This window comes from Corapipo altera, unplaced genomic scaffold, assembly GCF_003945725.1.
Source record: "Corapipo altera isolate COAL_440 unplaced genomic scaffold, ASM394572v1 316, whole genome shotgun sequence".
Taxonomy (NCBI): domain Eukaryota; kingdom Metazoa; phylum Chordata; class Aves; order Passeriformes; family Pipridae; genus Corapipo; species Corapipo altera.
This window is the reverse complement of record NW_020884974.1, coordinates 218487-238060: the sequence shown is the minus strand read 5'-3', so window position 1 is coordinate 238060 and position 19574 is coordinate 218487. Positions and strand designations below refer to the sequence as shown.

At 39.3% G+C, this 19574-nt stretch overlaps 1 protein-coding gene across 7 annotated transcripts in view; it reads left to right on the top strand.

Annotated features, from left to right (window-relative positions):
- The window catches only part of RABGAP1L (RAB GTPase activating protein 1 like), a 225616-nt gene that overhangs the window by 18617 nt on the left and 187425 nt on the right, over positions 1-19574 (top strand). For 5 of the 7 annotated variants that reach the window (XM_027665271.1, XM_027665272.1, XM_027665270.1 and 2 more), the window contains 10 exons: positions 209-376; positions 1594-1783; positions 3082-3292; positions 4410-4584; positions 5317-5477; positions 5952-6062; positions 9750-9816; positions 11106-11208; positions 12167-12333; positions 16033-16177. In XM_027665271.1, the coding sequence (XP_027521072.1) occupies positions 242-376; positions 1594-1783; positions 3082-3292; positions 4410-4584; positions 5317-5477; positions 5952-6062; positions 9750-9816; positions 11106-11208; positions 12167-12333; positions 16033-16177 (1465 nt within the window). In that variant the 5' untranslated portion in view covers positions 209-241. The remainder of the gene's footprint in view (positions 1-208; positions 377-1593; positions 1784-3081; positions 3293-4409; positions 4585-5316; positions 5478-5951; positions 6063-9749; positions 9817-11105; positions 11209-12166; positions 12334-16032; positions 16178-19574) is intronic. The other 2 variants (XM_027665273.1, XM_027665275.1) reach the window with 1 other exon arrangement.

Below are 19574 nucleotides of genomic sequence, written 5' to 3'. Positions count from 1 at the left end.
CAGCCTTTGCTGTTAAATCATAGGATTTTTAAGCACTGCCATAAAAATCATCAGGTTCCTTATACCAATGAAATCAGAGTTCGGGGAATATAGTAAATACAGTAATATAATTTTAAGTGTTATATTAATCCACAATAACTTCATGTTACATCTATTAACCTATGGTGTTCAATAAACTCATTATTGAACATTTTTCCTTCTTTATTAGTTTCTGGTGGCAGGAAGAGAATACTGACCTGAGATGGAAGTCAAAACATCATTTAGCAAAACTAGTAGGATTCCTGAAACTGTATCCCCGTTAATTAATGAAGAATTTGTCTTGGTTCATCAGCAACCTGAGGACACCTCTGGAAAAGATGAAAAACCTCAGCTAAAGGTTTGCTATGATTTTTTTTTTTTTAAAATATGTAGCAATATTTGTATTGATCTAAAGATTGCAACTTCTTTTGAATATTGAATTAAAGATACTTGTGTGTGCTTGAGGAGACTCTGAGACTGTGATTTTTGTCCTTACTCATTCCCAATGACATTAACAGCTCGGATTAAGCAAATCTGTCCAAAAGTGGCAGTTGAGGTTTCTTTTAATAACGTCTTCAGGGATCAGCTTTGTGTGTATTCTGTGGATTTGTATATTAGTAAAGGACTAAAAAGTTCTTTTCAAAGAATGAGGTTTACTTTAAAGCTTGAGAAATAGTCTTTATTTAGGGATCAGAGACTCTGAATGCTGTTATCTCAAAAGCATGAAATTAGACTTCATAGGACTAGACCACAGAGGATCTTGGGTTTTAGTTTTTAATTTAGTTTTCCTGCTTAGTGCTACTTTAGGCATGACTAAGACCTTTTTTAAAACCTCTAAACAGCAGAATATTTTAGCAGTTGGATGGCAGCTGATTGGTTAATTGTACATTTCCCCACTTGAGTTGGAGTGGCTGATTTACTGGGTTTGGTCTGCTTGGAACAACAGAAATTTGTTCCCCTTGTAATGACAGTAATGACTTGGTTTGTCACAGCAGAACTGTTTGGGAGTTATTTACAGCCATGATTTCTGTCTGTGTTGAACACTGGCTCCTTCTTTAGTCTGGAAAGGGGCAGGTGACCTGGAGGCAGAATCCACGATGCAGCCTTGGCCATCGTTTTCCTTTGTCTGAAAAGCTGGTTCTTGTGAAAGGCTGCATTGTTTTTTCCTAGGGAGATGTTTTGGCATTGTTTTGCCCTTTCCTTAGACTTGCACCCCTCCTATGTGAGGGGCAATTGCAGAAACAACTGAAATGCACTGGATGTTACTAAGAAAGTAAAATTTTCTTTAATCTGTAGCAAAGTCTGGCCTTTGCTCTGAATGGAGGATCTAAGTACACAAAGCAGTTATTTTAAGAGAGGTCTGTAGTTGTCTGATGGATGGTTGTTGGATAAGCAGTGAGAACATGACCATTTTATGTAATGGGATGTGACACTGGATTGTATTTGACTTAATGTTGTTGATTCTTAGTGCGTTGTCTCATTCAGCAAAGTTTCTTAACTTTTGCCATGAGCAAGACTGTATGTTTGAAAAATAGCAGTGAAAATAAAACTTTAAAAATTTCCTTGTGCTTGCAGGTATTTTCCAATGGAGATGATCAGTTGGAGAAGGCAATGGAAGAGATTCTGAGGGATTCTGAGAAGAACCAAAATGTCTATGCTCTCCAGGAAGGTTGCAGTGATGGCAGTGGCCAGGCCGCTGCAGATGGCCCAGCAGGGCAGGCAAACCCACCATCTCTGCACCTTGTTTTGGACCCTTCTACAACAGGTATTGCCTGGATGCTTCCCCCTTTAGTCACACAAGGCAAGGTTTTCTTTGTGCACTTTCAAGTTAACCTTAAAACAAATATAAAGCTTTCTGGAGCTTCATTCCAAAATTCTACTGGGACTTCCTCTTCTTATTAGTTGAGGATTATAGATGGGAATAGATTATCATCAGATTGATGCTCTGTGCTGCTCTGGTTGATAATTTTCATTTTGTCTCCAGCCCTGGATGAATTGGAACTAAGGATCATATGATTTGCTGAATGGATGACAGTGATAGTTGAGGTGGAGCTGCTGCTGCTGGGGAACCAGAATTTTCAGGACAGTGTTCACTGGCAATGCTGCCTGCGAATGAAATACACCCTGAGCAACCTGAAACTGTTCAGCTCTGCTCCTGTAGCCAGATAGCAGTAAGGCCAGATTTGGATTCGATATAGGAATTATTGTGGTACTTTTCTGGTGTTTGAAATTTTGGTGAAAAGGAAAGGAGTTAAAGCTTTTTAGGTAAACTATATTGTATATATTTTATGTCAAATATATTGATGTGTATATATATATATATATATATATAAAGGTACAATATAAAACATATATATTCCATTACATATATTAGGAATACAAGGCTCTGGCTGTCTCTGTGTGCCTTGAATTAGAATTTTTTTTACCTCAGCAGCATGCAGAACACTTCTGTGATATTCTGTTAGGTAATTCCCACAGTACCTCTTGGTAAATAAAAGAAAGAAGGTTTTGTGGTAGAATAAGATAGACAGTTTATGTGAAATGGAAACACCCATCTCTTAATTACATGTGTGCTGTATTTTTGAGAAACTTACCTTACTGGCTCCCTGCTTGACATGCTTCAAACAGAACACAACCTTTAGCAAGAACAAAGAAATACTTGTAGATACTTTCCCCTTGCCCCACTCCAGCCCCAACAGGAATAATTCAGTTTTGCAACCTTTATGATTTAAGCATTATGGCAATATCATCTCTAGTAATAAATAGAAATAACAGGACAGATTACTTAGAAAGGTTTGGAATGTCTGTGCTGTGTTCTAGTGCTTGCTGAAGGGAATCAAGAGGCAATTTGTCCCCATGCCACACTTGGCAACGTACAGTAGATTAGAACAGACTTCACGTTAATATTAATCTGCCAAGTGGATTTCTTCCTATTGGAGCTGGGCTGTCGACTCTTGTATCCATCCCTAGAAAACATAGGAGACTTTGCTATGGAATTCATTCAGAAAAAAACTATGTAAAAATAAAAGCAAATGGTAAAAGAAGTGGTTTCTTCATTTCTAGAAGTCTCTGCCCCAAGGCCGTGCTCTCCCAGTGAGCCCCTGGAAGAGGACAGCGTATTGTTTAACAAACTCGCCTACTTGGGCTGCACAAAGGTGTCAGCCCCTCGCAATGAACCCGAAGCTCTCCATGCCATGGCAAACATGAAGTCCTCCAGTCAAGCCCCTCTACCTGTAACTCTCTATGTTCCCAACATTCCAGAAGGCTCTGTAAGGTAAGACACCAAGCGTTTCGTTTGTTGCTTGATCAGACACATAAGAGGTGGTTTTTGACTTGGCTGCTCGCAAAGGGAAGTAGAATTGCTGGATTTGTGCCTGAAGTTTGTCTGAAGACAGTTAATTTTGAGAAATTCCTTTGAAGCAACAAAACATGAGCTCAGATTTCCCCTGCAGTGCATGGCTGGTAGTACAGTTGCTGTACAGTGTGAGCAAAAGCAGCTCCTTCTACAGCATCTCTGTTCAAATGTGATAATAAGAGAGATACTGGAAAGGGAGAGCTGATAATACCTCCAACCTCCCTGGTCTGTAATGCCCTCCAAGGTACATGTGTTGAGAAAACAGGAGTCCTGCTGGCCTTGGCTTTGCTCCAGAAGTGTTAGTTTTAGACCCTCCCACAAATGTGGTGGAGTTGAGGTGCTGATCTGTGTTTGCAGCCACTGCTGTGCCCAAGCCAGCTCAGACCTGCATGTGCCTCATGATGTAGGTGCTGACAGTCTCTAGAAACTAGAAAACATTTACTTTTCTCACGTGATAAGGGTCTTTTAATTAGTGATGAGAGAGTCAAGGGTTCTTAATCAGGGTGCACTACAAATGCACCTGTAGCAGTCTTGAATCCAGAAGTGGGGAGCATCTCAATATCCAAGGTTTTATTTTTAAGCTCAGATACCAAGGCACCTGAAGGATATGTTTAGATTTCCTTCTTTGCCTGAACTTATTTGACTACCATCTTCTGGAGGAAGACAGAAGGACCTTCAAGCACCTGTATTATTTTCTTCCACTTTACTCTTTAAATGCAATTTAATATTTCCTTCAATGGTACACAATATTTCATTTGAATTAGGGAATTACACTCCAGGCTCTTATGATGGCAACTGTCACCCAGACACAAGATGTTGGGTGTTGTCATGGTTTGAGAGCCCTAAAATCCAATTTTCGAGTCCTAGCCCCCCTCCCACATCCCAACCCAGTGTGAGATGGGTTTTCCAGACACCAATTACCAGCAGTAATTAAAGTTTCGATCCTTGTTTATCTGATTGCAGAAAAACCTTTTAGTGAGGCCTGCCTGTCGTACTGACTTGTTCCTTTGATCTTCCCTTCTCCTTTCCGTGCCAGAATAATAGATCAGTGCAGCAACGTGGAGATTGCCTCGTTCCCCATCTACAAGGTGTTGTTCTGTGTGCGTGGGCAGAACGGGACTGCAGAGAGTGACTGCTTTGCATTTACGGAAAGCAGCTGTGGAACAGAAGAGTTCCAGATCCATGTTTTCTCCTGTGAGATTAAAGAGGCTGTAAGTATTAAAATACTGCTCTTATCCCTTTTACCATGCGACATTTAAGAGATTGTTCAGATGTGGAAATGGTATATAGTACCTTGAAAAATATGTTAGCAGTCATACATGAATATTAATATAATTTGTTTCTTTTAGTATTTCAATACAACTCCAAAGTGCACCGTTAATGGGAAGATTTAGAAAGCTTAAGGTTAAGACAAATACTCTATTTTCAGGCCTCATTTGGGTATGTTTCAAACTAAAGTTGCAATGTAGACCTTTTGAATTATAAAGAACCATCTTACAGTGCCATTCCCTACATATTTTAGGAAGAACTATGTGACAGTTTAGGAGAAAAGGACTTTTTAGGGTAGAAGAATAAAGGTTGAAAAAGAAGAAATCTTGTTTTTTGATATCTGCCAGAGCAAGCTGTATGTTGTGTTGTTACACAACCTGAAAAACACATTATCCAGGTCCTCTAATGAGCTGCATTCCTGATCTTGTAATTTATATTAACTGACTGAGCATGACATGAGCAGGGAATGTGTCAGGAATGGAAATGGGGGATGTTAGTGAATTGGCTTAGTTATTAAACACCCAATGCTGAGTGTTTTGTGTTACATGAGGCATGTTTGTGTTCAGCATAAGAGACGTAACAGTGTTTCTGTGACCTCCAAAACCACATCACAATACCCCATGAAAAATACTCTTATTTTGGGTTAAACTCTTGATTCTTTGGCTTTTCTGCAGGTCAGTCGGATTTTATACAGTTTCTCCACAGCATTCAAGCGTTCATCCAAACAAGCATCTGACCACGTGAAGGACTTTGTTCTTCCCACTCCAGACAGTGATGTGTACACTTTCAGTGTCTCCTTAGAAGTCAAAGAAGATGATGGAAAAGGAAATTTTAGGTAATCAGAAAGGAAAAGGAAAAGCAGAGAACTCTTTGAAAAAAACCACACAACTGCTTTCGGAATGCACGACCACTGTGCTGCAGCAAAATTCATTTGACCTCCTTTCATGATCAGACTTGTTATAAAAAGGAAGCTGTTGTTTTGCTTTTACAATTTTCTTCTCTGTGGTTTTTTTTCTGTAAAAAGGTTAAAATCCAGGATACCTTTTTTCAAGTTAATTTCAATGTATGATTTCAGGTAGGGATACTCAAGGTGTGCCTGTGTAAATGGAAGAGATGGTAGGAAGTATGTTAAAAACTTGAGTCAAAACAATTTTCTTGAGTAAATACAGTCCAGTGATCTCTTTTTTAATTTTTTTTTTAAGAGCTAATAAATTTCGAATTTATTGGAAATTTAGAAAATGTGAGATCTTTTCTGTGTTTACCAGTTCATGTTCTATACCTGTGCTTAAGAATGTTTCTATTCTTTTAGTCCTGTGCCAAAGGATAGAGATAAACTGTATTTCAAGCTTAAACAGGGAATTGAGAAGAAAGTGGTGATCACAGTTCAGCAACTCTCAAACAAAGAACTGGCCATCGAAAGGTAAGAGTCTTGTAAAAATGGTGAAGCTTAAATTTTTGAAAGAACAGTATTTAATGCACTTTTCTCTGACTTTATGAGTTATGGGACAGAAAAAAATACAGCAATAACACAAATATGATTGCACAATAGAATTAATGCCACCAGATGGCAATCTTATCAAAAGAGTAACAACAGGAGAATTCCATTCTAGTGAAAAGGAAATTCAAGGTAACATCAGAATCAAGAAAACCTGCCCCCAGCTGTCCCAAAACATAAGATTGATCTCTTGACTTGCTTTCAGGCTCCTACTTCAAAAATGAAAGGAAAACTTTAGGCAAGGAATCTAAAGCAGAATTTATCACGGTTCTTCTGTGGTGTAAAACTGTGCTTTTGCTACTCATCGGCTTTAAAAAAACCCACCTATTTTCAATATATCTTTAATTTAAATAATTTTGGCTTCAGCATTCAGTTAGTGAAGCATTTCTGAATATCTTTTGATTGTTTTTCTCCCTGAAGTAAAGCTACCTTTCTTAGAAATTAGCTTTTATTTTGGTGTTGTTTAGGATATTCAATTAGGATGTTATTTTTATCCCCACTAGCTTTGCTGTGAAAAAGTTATTTAATTGGCATGACATACACAGGCTTGTAAGTAATTTTAGATTGTCTTAACCCTGCACAGTATTAAAATTCAAAAACAGTGTAAAAGGTGAATGCAGGTTACATCAGACAGTGAGTTTTTAGGCAGTTTAGTGTGTCTTCAGAAGTATTTCTAAGTGGAAATTAGAGAGCAAAAAAATACTGCTGAAGAAATTTGGTCTCTGGTGTAGAGATTTCAAGACTCTTTTGTCATGGCCTCAGAAGGTCAAAGCTGTTACTGCTCAGAGGAACTGGCCCCTCCTGGTATTGAGGCAGGGCCTGGGGCTGGCTTAGGGCCTTGCAGGAGGCCGCTCTCAGGGGAGTTCTTTGGCCCTTCCTGCCTTTGGGCCCTGTTTGCCCTGAGGTTGGCCAGGTTTCCATCTAGATCAAAGCAGGTAAAGGAATGATGTTCATTCACTGCATAGGTTCAGCCCCACAATGTGGGATGTCAGGTCTCAGTTGTTTATGGGATTCAGGGGCTTTAAGGAAGTTATTCTGAAAGTGAAATAGCCTTTCATTCTGACACATGGGAGGATTGACTATTTTGTCAGTACAGTGGTGTTTAAATACAGTGTGATAACAGTCATACAGGAGAGTTAATCCTGAGTTATGTAGCTACAGCTTGAGTTAAGGTCTAGACTGGTGTCTTTAGAACTGAATTACAGAATATTGGTTGGTTGATCAGCAGTACTGAAAACTCTTAAAGATCACAGAATCCCAGAACGGTTTGGGTTGGAAGGGACCTTAGAACTCACCTCATTCCACCCCCTGCCATGGGGAGGGACACCTTCCACTAGCCCAGGTCGCTCCAAACCCCATCCAACCTGGCCTTGGACACTTGCAGGGATCCAGGGGCAGCCACAACTTCTCTGGGCAACCTGTGCCAGGGCCTCCCCACCCTCACAGGGACCAATTTCTTCCCAATCCCTAATCTAACCCTGCCCTCTGTCAGTGGGAAGCCATTCCCCTTTGTCCTGTCACTTGTTACTGTTTTAACACCATTGGCCTTTTCTGTGGATAACATCTGTATTTTATAAATGGAAATATACGTTAATGAATAATAATTTCAGTTCTTTTTTTCTTGCTGGGCTAGAAACCAGTGCAGTGTGTGCAAGTGCACAGAGCAGCTCAGTAGCACTGTAGGTGCAGAAACCCAGCCTGGTAGAAGTGAGAGCGAGGCCCACAGTCTGTGCAGGTCACTTTGAATCTCAGGGGTGTGACTGAACCTCCTCACACTGGAGGCTGAATGTGTTAGAAACCATTTGGGTAGAATCCAGCTCTTCTGCAAGTGAGGCTCCTGAACTTATTTAAACTCCTCTTGCTCTTTGAAATAAGAGGGAAGACAAACCCTGACTGCTTTTGCAGCAGGATGCTGTCAGGCATCATAATTCCCTTCTGTGAGAGGCAGGGGTTACTTGTTCCTGACTCCCACTGTTCTCCTCTAAACATACTTCCCTAAAATTTTGTCTGGCATACATGAGAACTTGTGTCCATCTGAGCGATGCACAGCAAGAGTAGGATCTGGGAGCTGTTGGCTGTGGAAGGCACAGACATTTTGCCTCTGGATCTCGGCTTTACAGTTCTCTTTAGCAGAAGGTGGTGACTCCCCTACTATTATCCATTATATCCCTCTCAGAGCTATTTCTGCCCCAGGAACAAGAGGGAGTAAGTCAGTAGTAAGTGTGCTGGCAGGTTCTGCCTGCTCTGATTTGTCTCTCAGGGAATCCAACTTGTCCTGCTAAATCCAGGTCCTGCATCTGAGCTGCCTTGGGTGCTTCACACGGCACTGCATATGGATATAGAGAAATCAAAATTGTCGTCCCCTCTTTTATTTACCACTTGGATTTTTAGGATTCTAGTAGTGACAGAGTATGGAGAAGGGAAAATACAGTTGTGGATGTAAGTTACTGTTGAGTGTAATGGGGTGGAAAATGAAAATCATATACCCAAGTGTAATAGGGGAGAACTTACTGGGTAAGATATGCAATAGTAATTGCATATCTTAAGACTTTTACAGTTAATAGTGTTATTAAAATGATAGTTGCTAGTGTTCATGTATCTAAGCAATATTGTTTAGCATATTATTCTGAGGGTCAGTGATAAAAACTGTTTTGTCTGATTATCTCAGAGAACTGAGCTGAACAGAAGAAAAAATTCTTGAAGCAAAACCCTCCAAAATACAACCCCAATTTTTTATAATATTTCAGAATGGAATTGCTTTCAAATTGTTGTGGTTTTTTTTTTTTTTTAAGTTTTCTCATTTGAGATCTAAAAAGCCAGTGCAAAACAGCTTGCAGTTTGTTACAAATACATCATTCTATTTGGTGTTTTTTATTCATAATGGAGTATGTTCAAAGGAGAGAGAGATAAAGATGATTTGCAGAAACTTCAGACCCAGATTTGTGCCTTCAGTAGTCACAAAGTTCGAAAATCTGAATCTCTGGAGAATCACAATTTTTTTTTTCTCTTAAAAATATAAGAAAATTTTCTTGTAAAATAATTGGGCTGGAATTCAAGGCCCTGTATAATATGCAAATTCAGATTTAAAAAATGGAAAATGAAGTCTAAAATTTGAGCAAATTGTTGTGGTTTTTTTTTTTTTTTTAAGGGTCATGGTGATACATGATATTTTACACCAGTGCCATTATGGATGATAGAATGGATGAGTTTGTAACTTTTCCTATGATTGCATGAGAACAATTTTTAAAACGGACTGGGGAGAGAGTGAATTTCTTCCTGCAGTCTCCATCCCTGATGGAATTGTTGGTGTCTTTAAACTCAGTGTTCTAGGTTGTCCTTAAGAATGATCATGTTTTCACAGGTCAGGTGCTAATTTCTGCCACCTTCTTTCTGGGAAATGATTCCACTGTCTTTTCTAGAACATATGATGTGATGTTTCCTGAGCGTTGCCATAACACCAACAAAAAAACTGCTCCGGAAGGTTTTCTTTAGATTAGAAGCAGTATGTGACTGTCCATTATGTTCAAGCAAATACTTTAGTGTTTTGAAAAGCTAATGTGTATCCTTTTTCATTTTTTCCCTTTTTGTTTTTGTTTTAAATACACTTCATAGGTGTTTTGGGATGCTGCTAAGCCCTGGACGAAATGTGAAGAACAGTGACATGCATTTACTAGACATGGTAATACTTAGCTCTGATAAGCTCTAATAAGATAGAGGTGATTGGAAAAAAGCCCCAGGAAAACCCAACAAAAAAACCCTCTCTTTTGTTTTGTTTGGGTTTTTTTGCTTAAATCCTGGGATTTGATATCTTAAAACATAAGATGGACAGATTATTTCAGTTCATGTTGAAACCTGTGGCATCTGTTTTTTGTTCAATTGCTGAGGCACAGATCAGGTTGTTAAAATAACTGAGCTTTCTGTATTGTGTTAAGCATATTCCCTAAAAATTTAGAGCAAGTAATTGCTTTTATGTTTGGGTGCCAGGGAAGTGCTCTTATTTTTCCAAGGGGCTGAAAACTTTACCTTTTTTTCCTTCATTTGATTTGAAATTCTTTCTCAGAGTGTGAAGTGTTCACTTCTCTTCTACTGTATTTAATTTCTTAGGACTGTTTGTAAGAGAACTACAAAATTATATGATGCTTTCTGTGTTATTACCAAATAATAACTTTTTCTCTGTGGATCAGAATACAGCCCTTTTCAAGTTATGAAGTGCTTGAGTTAAACCCTTCAGACCTTTTGTGGCTCTGCAGTTGTCCCAGTTTTGCCCTGTCCATTTCTGTGCTTGTGCTGCTGGTTCCACCTGTCAGTATTCTCTTGTAGAACTTGTTTATTTGCCTGTTTGTATCTACTAGCTCATTTTTCCTGATTTTGTTTGCTGAAATTAGTTCCCTTTTTATTGTTTGATCATAAAACTGAATAAATGATAATCAGTTGTAAAGTGTTGTAGCTTCTATAAACCTATGTAACACCTTTTTACTGTATTTGATATTTGAATTCCTGGCTTTACTCCACCTGGAATTCTGTTTACATTTACACTCCAGTTACTTTGAACTGCTGGATTTAATGACTCGTTAGTCCATTTCTTGACTGTAGCATATGAATAGGCATTTGTGTTTTCCTTTCAACCTCACTGCTCCATATTTAAATCTGGAGAACTTGGTCACTCCTATTTCTCCATGACAAACTGGGTTGCAGAGAGGGAACATCAATCTCCTTCCATCCATAAAGAGGCTACCAAAGAGGCCTATTAGATCTGTAGGAACTGTTCCAGAAGACTTGAGGAAGCATGTACTTGCCTCATACTAGGAATAACTCATTCCATTATTTCATATTCTTAGTGTAGATTGTGTTCTGTGGAGTAAACACAGCCTTACTCTGAGGTTCCTAGAACTGTTTTCCCTCCCTGTACTCAATCTCTTTGATCTCAAACCATAACTCTAATAGAATCCTGTATGATTTTATTTGTAGGAATCCATGGGAAAGAGTTCTGATGGGAAGGCTTATGTCATTACTGGAATGTGGAATCCTAATGCACCCATGTTTCTTGTACTTAATGAGGAAACTCCTAAAGGTAGTGGATTCTAATCAGGATATTTGTTTTGCCCGACAGGGGTTTGGTGTGTGTCCTTTCTCCTGGCAGTCAGGGTGCATGTCTGCACCATTACGTTCCAAGAATCCATCACTAGGAATTTTTCTGTATAAACGTGGTTAACATAGAGCTGTGAATAGTTGTTCACAGAATGGCATGTTACTGACTGGGAGACATTAAATCAGTGTTTGGGGCTGATGTATCTGTCCCTGGTTACCGGGATTTTTGGGTCCTGAGCCATGTGCAAGTTTTTTTTTTACCATCTGTACTCAGCAGAGCACTGTGAACAGCAGGCATTGCTGTTCTGTTTCTTTTAACTGTGAGGTGAGTCGATTACAAATAGCATTTCATGCCCTGCATCCTGGGGCAGCTGGCAGTGGTGCAGTCAAGTGCTTGATTATGTAGCACAGTTCCTAATGCTGGAATTTGTGTTCTCTGATGGGGTGTAAAAACTCTGAATGTAGATCTGGAGTTTGTTTCCTGTCCGAAAGCAGAGCTCACATTAGTTCCTTAAAGTCATATCCAAGTATACACAGCCAGAGTCACTGTTCCTGCTGATGGATTTTCAAACCAAGTTATTTCTAGTAGTGTATAACAAAACTCTTTAAAAGTCTACACTTCAAAATGTGACCTTATCCTGTGCATGTTCCTTTTGTCTCATGGGGATCATGTATCTCAGTGGTGTTTTCTTTGCTTGATGTTTTGCCCCTGCCTTTAAGACAAGGACATACTGTCTTTAGTTTATACAGTTGTCAGAGTTCTTGGTACACTGGTTAATGCACGCTCTCATTCTGTGCAACAGGCATTAAGGAGTAGAAATCAGCTAAATAAAACAGGTGCAGTAGAATCAGTAATTACACAGAAAAGGTTTTCAATTCGAACAGCAGTTTACAAATTTGAACTTTGATTTTTCTGTATGTGACTCGTTTTTGTGTTGCAGATAAGCGTGTCTTCATGACTGTGGCTGTGGATATGGTTGTTACTGAAGTGGTAGAGCCAGTCAGGTTTTTGCTGGAGACTGTTGTGCGTGTGTATCCTGCCAATGAACGCTTCTGGTACTTCAGCAGGAAAACCTTCACAGAAACTTTTTACATGAAGCTAAAACAGGTAATGCATGCTGGTATTTCAAAGAAAAGTTGGTGGTGGGAGCATTTGTCTTGTCTGCCTTAGTTGGGCCTTTATAAAAGTTAGCATAGCACCTGCACCTCAGCAGTTTGTTTCTTTGAACTATTCATTTGAGGGATGTTCCAATGCATAATGATTAAGTAGCTACATAAAGGTTCAGTCTCTTTGGGTCATGGTTTAACCCCAGTTGGCAAGCAGAGCCCACGCAGCCGCTTGCTCACTCCCCCGCAGTGGGATGGGGGAGAGAATCAGCAGAGTAAAAGTGACAAAGCTCGTGGGTTGAGATGAAGACAGTTCAGTAGGGAAAGCAAAAGCTGTGTGCTTAAGCAAAGCAAAACAAGGGATTCATTCACTGCTTCCCATGGGCAGGCAGGTGTTCAGCTACCTCCTGAAAAACAGGGCTCTGCCGAGTGTAACAGTGACTTGGGAAGACAAATGGTATCACTCTGGAGGTCCTCCCGTCCTCCTTCTTTCCCTGCTTTATATGATGAGCATGATGCCATATGGAGCATCCCTTGGGTCAGCTGGGATCAGCTGTCCTGGCTGTGTCCCCTCCCAACTCCTAGTGTACCCTCAGCCCCCTCCTGGTAGGGGTGAGGAGCGGAAAAGGCCCTGACTTTGTGTAAACCCGCTTGCTCAGCTGTATGCAAAACATCCTGGTGTTACCAACACTGTTTCCAGGACAAACCCAAAACAGAGCCCCAGACCAACTACTGTGGAGAAAACTAACTGTCCCCCAGCCAAACCCAGCACACTTTGTAACCTGAATTGTAATGAGCTGTAAGTTACTGGCTTTGTGGGCTTAAAGTATTTTGATCCTGTTGAATTCTCCACAATTTTATGCAATCTGACCTGTGTGCAGACTTCTAAAGCAGGTCCCTTTGACTGGTGAAATTGGGAAATGGCGCTTTACTTGTTCATTGTAAAATCAAAGAGCTACTGACATTCACAATGTGAAGGTAGGTGGCTGTAAGAATTTAACCCGTTGAAGGCAAAGGAATCTATTGCAGAAGTTGAAAAGAGCAAGGCTGTTAAGATTGCAGCTAAAGTCTGTTCTGTTTTTGGCCTTGGCTGAGGTGCATACAGGGGGTATGTGTGCCCAGGATCACTGCAGGAGGATTTGTATCCTCTTGCAGCCTCTGTTGACTTTCTTTCTGCAAACACTTACGTTTTGGTATTGGCTCAAAAAGTGAAGGGCAGAGGCCGGCTGTACTGTGTGCACTGGAATAGTGGTCCATCATCTTGACTAACGAAACCAAAGAGCAGTGATTTAATTTTACTGAGCCTAATGGGAGCATTGGTGTTGTCATCTTTTTGTGGGGCACAGGACAAAAACAAGCTCTGTTGATATTCCCTGGGAAAAGTGCTGCTGTGTTTAACACTTAGCAAGTAAATAAATCTCATGCAGTGCTGTTTCTGTATTTCTTCTAGAGATTAGCATAGCAACTTAGAATTTAGAAAATCTGAGAAAACCAACTGTTACATGCAAATGAGAATATCTGCATTTTGAAATTAAATACATTTGAAAATATTCCATTCTCAGCTGTTTGATACTTATCTCTAATCAGTTCAGCTTGCCTTTGAAATCACTTGCAACTGTACCGGTTTTAGTTGGGTAATATGGATACTTTCTTTTTCTCACCTCTTATACTGTGGCAAACACACACGTGCCTCCCTTCCCTGAAGAAACACGTGTATTTCTTCCTACCGCAAAATCCAGAGGAGCTGTTCTGCAGATCTCTGGGAAAGGAATATTTTTAGTTCTAGGAATCTTTCTCCAGGATTAGGTCCTCATTGTGGATGACAGGATCTCTCTGGGTGACTTGTAGCAAATCTTTATTTCTCCAGTTACCAGCTGAACAGTTTGCATTGCAGTAGCTGTTCCTGCCCATACCTCTAAAAGGTACTGTGCCTCAGGACACTCTTACTTTTTGGGAAATAGCTTTGAGGAAGGATTCAGACAGATTTAATAGTCTGAACCAAGCTTGGTGAGGTGCAGTCAGATAAGAAAACTGACAGAAATGCAGGTTGATGTGTAATTTAGGATTGTTCTTTGTTTCTGTCTATCTTACTGTGCTGCTCATGCACATTTTCATCGTTAGGACATGATCCTTGTAAGGGTGGGTTCCTCTAGATAACAAATTTGTGCTTCAGAGAAAACCAGTAACCAAATTACGCACATTTTATACAGATGGGTCTTGCAGTTGACCAGAACATGTGCAAGGAGCTGGAGACTTGTAATCCTTGTAACATAGAGCAAAACCCACAATACCTCATGCCTTACTCCCTCAAAAATAAAAGCTGTAGATAGCGATGGTTAATAACATTAGGGGCATCAATACTTGATTAATTTAACCAAGTACTTTGTAATTACTTGATAATGGTGTTCTGTGAGAACGATAAAGGGATAATGGCTCTAAGATCATCCTGCTAAATGTTACAAAATACTACACCCCAAAGTTCATTAAACTGACTTCGTGAGTTCAGTCAGCAAAACTAGCTGATAACCGGAGCCTTTCCTTAAAGGAAGCAGAACTGGATGACAAACATACAGTAAGAAAGCTTTCTCAGTATCAAGTAGTTTATATTTGTCGATCCAAGCAGTCCCTGTTTAAGCTGCTCATCTGCATAATTTCACCAACTTGTTGAAATTGCAGTTGCTGGTCAGCAGTTCATGTGTATGTCGCTGCAGGTATTTTGGAGTCTTCCAACTTTATCCTAACTTTGTTTATTTATTTATTTATTTTAAACAAATTTAATGTTCTCTAACTTAAATTGTGTTGTTTTTTTATGGTTAATTTGATGTTTTTAATATGTTCCAAAAATTACCTTATTTTAACTGATTAGGCTAGATGCACAAAGAACAAAATAGTACATTTTGGGCTGGTTCATTTAATACCATCATTAGTTTGCAGTTCTGTACAATTCTCTACAAGTATATTAATCACTGCATGTCACTGAAAAATAACTGTGTTCAGAACTGTAACTCAGAGGAGAAATTAATCCTCTTTTTATTTTAAAACTTGCAACTGCTAAAGTATATTTAACTAACTTTCATAAGAAAGTCGTAGAATCAAAGAATGGATTGGGTTGGAAGGGACCTTCAAGATCATTTAGTTCCAACCCCCCCTGTTTAGGGGTTCCATGATATTTCCCCATAGGAAGGAGTATATTTCAAATTATGATCCATGGAAGAAAGATGAGTTATTCTGATTTTTAGTAAATAAAGCACTAAAAGAATCTTTTTACAATTTACAGCTTGTTCAAAGCATGAGGTTTTGTTTCTTCTTTAGTCTTGTCTTTACAATTAATTTTTCCCCCCTTAGGCATTCAGCTCCTGTTTCAGTTGTTCCAGTATTTTTCCTGTTTGTTCTCCCCTCTTTTCTTTAGCTGAGATTTCTCTTTGACCTCGACTCATTATAGCTACTGAAATTGGAAAGCTTTTTTTATCATCATTCTGAACAACACTGAAAATGGTTGTTAAGAGGCAGCTTTGGAAATAATGCGGTGTTATTTATATTTTCTACCTGTAAAGCTGAGAGAAACAGAAGTGTCAGATATTGCCATCTACTTGTGCCAAGGCAAAGAAATCTGAGGGAGTCTTGCCCAAACTATTGCTTAGCCTTTGACAGCCTTATTTTTCTAAGCAGGGACCTAATACATACCCGTACTTTCTTTCAGTCTGAAGGAAAAAGCCACACAAGTGCTGGAGATGCGATTTATGAAGTTGTCAGTCTGCAAAGAGAATCTGCCAGAGAGGAAGAATTAGTCACCCCAACAAGTGGAGGAGGGCCTATGTCATCCCAGGAGGATGAGGCAGAAGAAGGTAAGGATAAACAAGCACTTACAGTTTCCATAGATAATACCGCTATATTTCTGCTGTTAATTTACTCATTTAATTCTTGATACAACTGCTTTGGACAAAAAGATCACCAGTCATTTTCTACTAGCAGCGCTTCTTTAGGAATGACATTTTTACCAAGCCATTGTTTGGAGATGTTTCAGCAGCAGCAGCAGACAATGTGTCCATCTTTCTTGTGCCTCAAAATGTGGTACTGAGGCACTTGTGCTCTACCAGCAGGGCAGAAGAGCTTTCCTAAAGGTATTTTTTCTGATCAGAAACCATTTGCTTTGAATGTGCTCCTGAAGGAATTGGGCTTTGAAATGGCAGGTTTTAAATGCCTGTTTGTAGAGGAAAACCAAAAACATCCCAGGCAGACTCACATGGAGAGTTCCCCATCCCCAAAATGCCTGCTTAGCACATGGTTTGTTTTCCCTCACTTATATCCAAGGCTTGTAAAAACATCTCCTGGTTCAGTTGCCTGCACCTCAAATTTTTCCTGCTGGTGGGGTTTTTTGGGGGTATTTTTTGGTTTTGTTTTGGGTTTTTGAAGGCCCTTGGCCTACTGTTGTCTCTTTGCACTGTGAGGGATAGTCCACAGCACTCAGAATAGGCTTTCTATATGTGCCTTTTTTTGATCTGGATGTCTGACCTACCAGAAATTTTAGAGTTAGTTTTACAAAGTTATTCTTCAGATTTCTGGCACTGTTTTGTCAATACTATAAAAAGTCTCAGTACTGTGGAAAAATTCTTCCTTGGTTCTTAGTTATAGGTAAGTATTGACCATGAGCTTGTGGACTAAGAGTCAGAACCCTGGCATTAGCAGAGGCAGGAGCACCCAGGTGTGGTTACCCTCTTCCACTTACCAAAGCAAGCCCCTCACATATGCCAGGTGACACCAGGCTTGCAGAACCCACAGTCAGGTGCTCTTTGGACCTTTATCAGATTCCCGGGGTGGAGCGCAGTGGGCATGGACTGGCAGCATTATTTCCACCTTTGTATCAAGTACCACTTCTGAATAGTAAAAATACTGTTTTCTCCAAAGAAACTCTTCTGTTTAACTGGTGTTTGGGATTGGCTTGCTGAATTGCCTTGATTCATAGCAAGAATTAGTTCAGATTTGCCCTTCGGGACTTGTGGATCAGTGCGGTGTAATTCAGCTATGGGTGTTCTTTTGCTTGCTGGATGTGTGAGTTATTGAGCCAGGATGATTTCTGGGGCTTGTTTGATAGGGTAGAGTTTAAGTAATTATTTGAATACCTCTTTTTTAATATTCCTCTTATTGGGAAGAGTAAAACTCTTACAGAATGTGATGAATGCAGCACAATTAGGAATAACGTGGATATTGTCCTCTTGGTACTACTACAGAATTTTATTACGGACAAAAAGTATTCCACTGGGGTATGAACCTAAGTTTAACTTTGGTTTAGCTCCCTAATGCTAGTTTCCATATTTTAAATGTAGATTACTTCCTAGGAGAAGACATTAAAAATACCACGATGTGCCTCTGTTCTCATGGAAACCGCATTTTGAGTTCTGTGCCGACAAGTCCTCTATCCTGGAGGATATGCAGGTTCAGTGAGTCATTTGCAGTTGTTCTAAATAAATCTCTTCATTCTTTTCCTTTCTTTTTCTTTTCAGGGTACTAATTATGGTGATTGGTAAAAACCCCCTTGAGTTTACAATGTCTTATCTTAGCCTTGGAAGAAGGCTTTTTCTTTACTTTAGCGTTAAGCATGGTAGCTACTGACCATATAGGGTTTTTTTAACTTTGCTCCTTTTTTTTTTTTTCTTTTTCCTTATCTGTATATCCTCCATGCCCACAGAATATTCCTTAATTGATTTCAGAAGCACTGCAATTGCGTTTTCCTTTGTGTTAGTACCCGATTCCTGTGTACTCTGCATGCACACAGCTTGCTGAGATGTCTTGTGCCATGAGAATATGAATAAAGATGGTAATAAAAAAGAGGGCATTTTTAAAATATTCTTGTTTGTTTGTTTATTTTAATGAAGGGCCAAACATGATTCCTGCCAATAATGATTTAAAATAATCACTACGCTAGTGTTAGGCCTAGTCCCTTTCCAATGTGGAGCCACAGTAGAAAACTGATATCATATACTCCCTAGATACCATTCCTAGCTTTTAATTTTTTTTCTCATTTTAGCTTGATTTTTTTCACATGAACAGCTATATATAAAAATAAGACCTTTGCAAAGATTGTGCAGTTGCTACTTAGAGATCTTTCAGGCCAACCACACTTTTGTTTTTTAATTATTAATGTTGTAATAGATATTTCTGGCAACCCAGTCATTTAAGGTTCCTTGCTTTGGAGGTAATAATTTTTAAAATATAATTAATATTAATGATATCTTGTCAAAACCTAGAATGTAAAGTACACTCCTTGATAAGAAGTTTTCTATTAAATTCCAAATATAATTAAAAAAAATTAAAATATGTAATGAGGAAATTCTTACACTTTCTGGAAAGGTTTCAAATAAAGTGGGTATAAGTATCAGCTCTTGTTAATAAGCAGAGTTCACTATTAATATTTAATTTTGAGTAGAACCTTGTACCAAGGAGCAGAGCACAGTTAGTTGAGCTCCTCTTTCTCCTTTTTGGAGCATTAAGAAGTGAGAGCCCAGAAGGGATGGGGTGGATTGTGCATATTGAAAAAGGCAAAGCTCAGGGAGCATTTTATTGTGGTGTTCTGTGGCAGGCTGAACTGCCTGGCTGCACCTGTGAGCCCCTCAGCACTGGGGAAAATAGCTTTCCAGCAGGAAGGAGGATGTAGTCCTAGGAATAAATAACCAAAGGAGAAAGGGAAGAATAGGTTGACTGCTTTTAGCAGCAATGCTTACTCAGACCATACATGAAGTTTTGACCTTCCTTTGTCTCTAATATATGAATTATTTATTTTTTTAAGTATAATGTAACATTTCAGGAGATCACTGAATAATTCCATTTGAGTTTCTTCTGGAGTCTGGATAATGTTAGAAGCTTAAGGATCACTGTAAGCAGGACCAGTTCTGTTTAAAACCAGGAAATATTCTTTGAGCTGATTGTAACCGAGTTGAAGATGCTTTGGCTGAAGTTTTCTGTGGTCCTGAGTGTCTGGTTATGAGCTCATGTTCCCATCTGTAAGTTGCCTGCAGAGTAAGCACTCGCCCTAACCCTGAAACAGATAATTCATGTAAAAGGTAATCCGGGGAAAAGATAACTTGCTTACCAAAAAGAAGCTCCTGAAGGGTGCCTCTGGAACACTCCCAGGTGACCTCTAGGAATGCAGGACTGGTTCTGCTTGTGGTTTGTTTACCAAGAGAAGAAATAACAAACTTAAGAAGGTAAAACTTCTCTAAGAACAATAAGAATGGATAGACAATA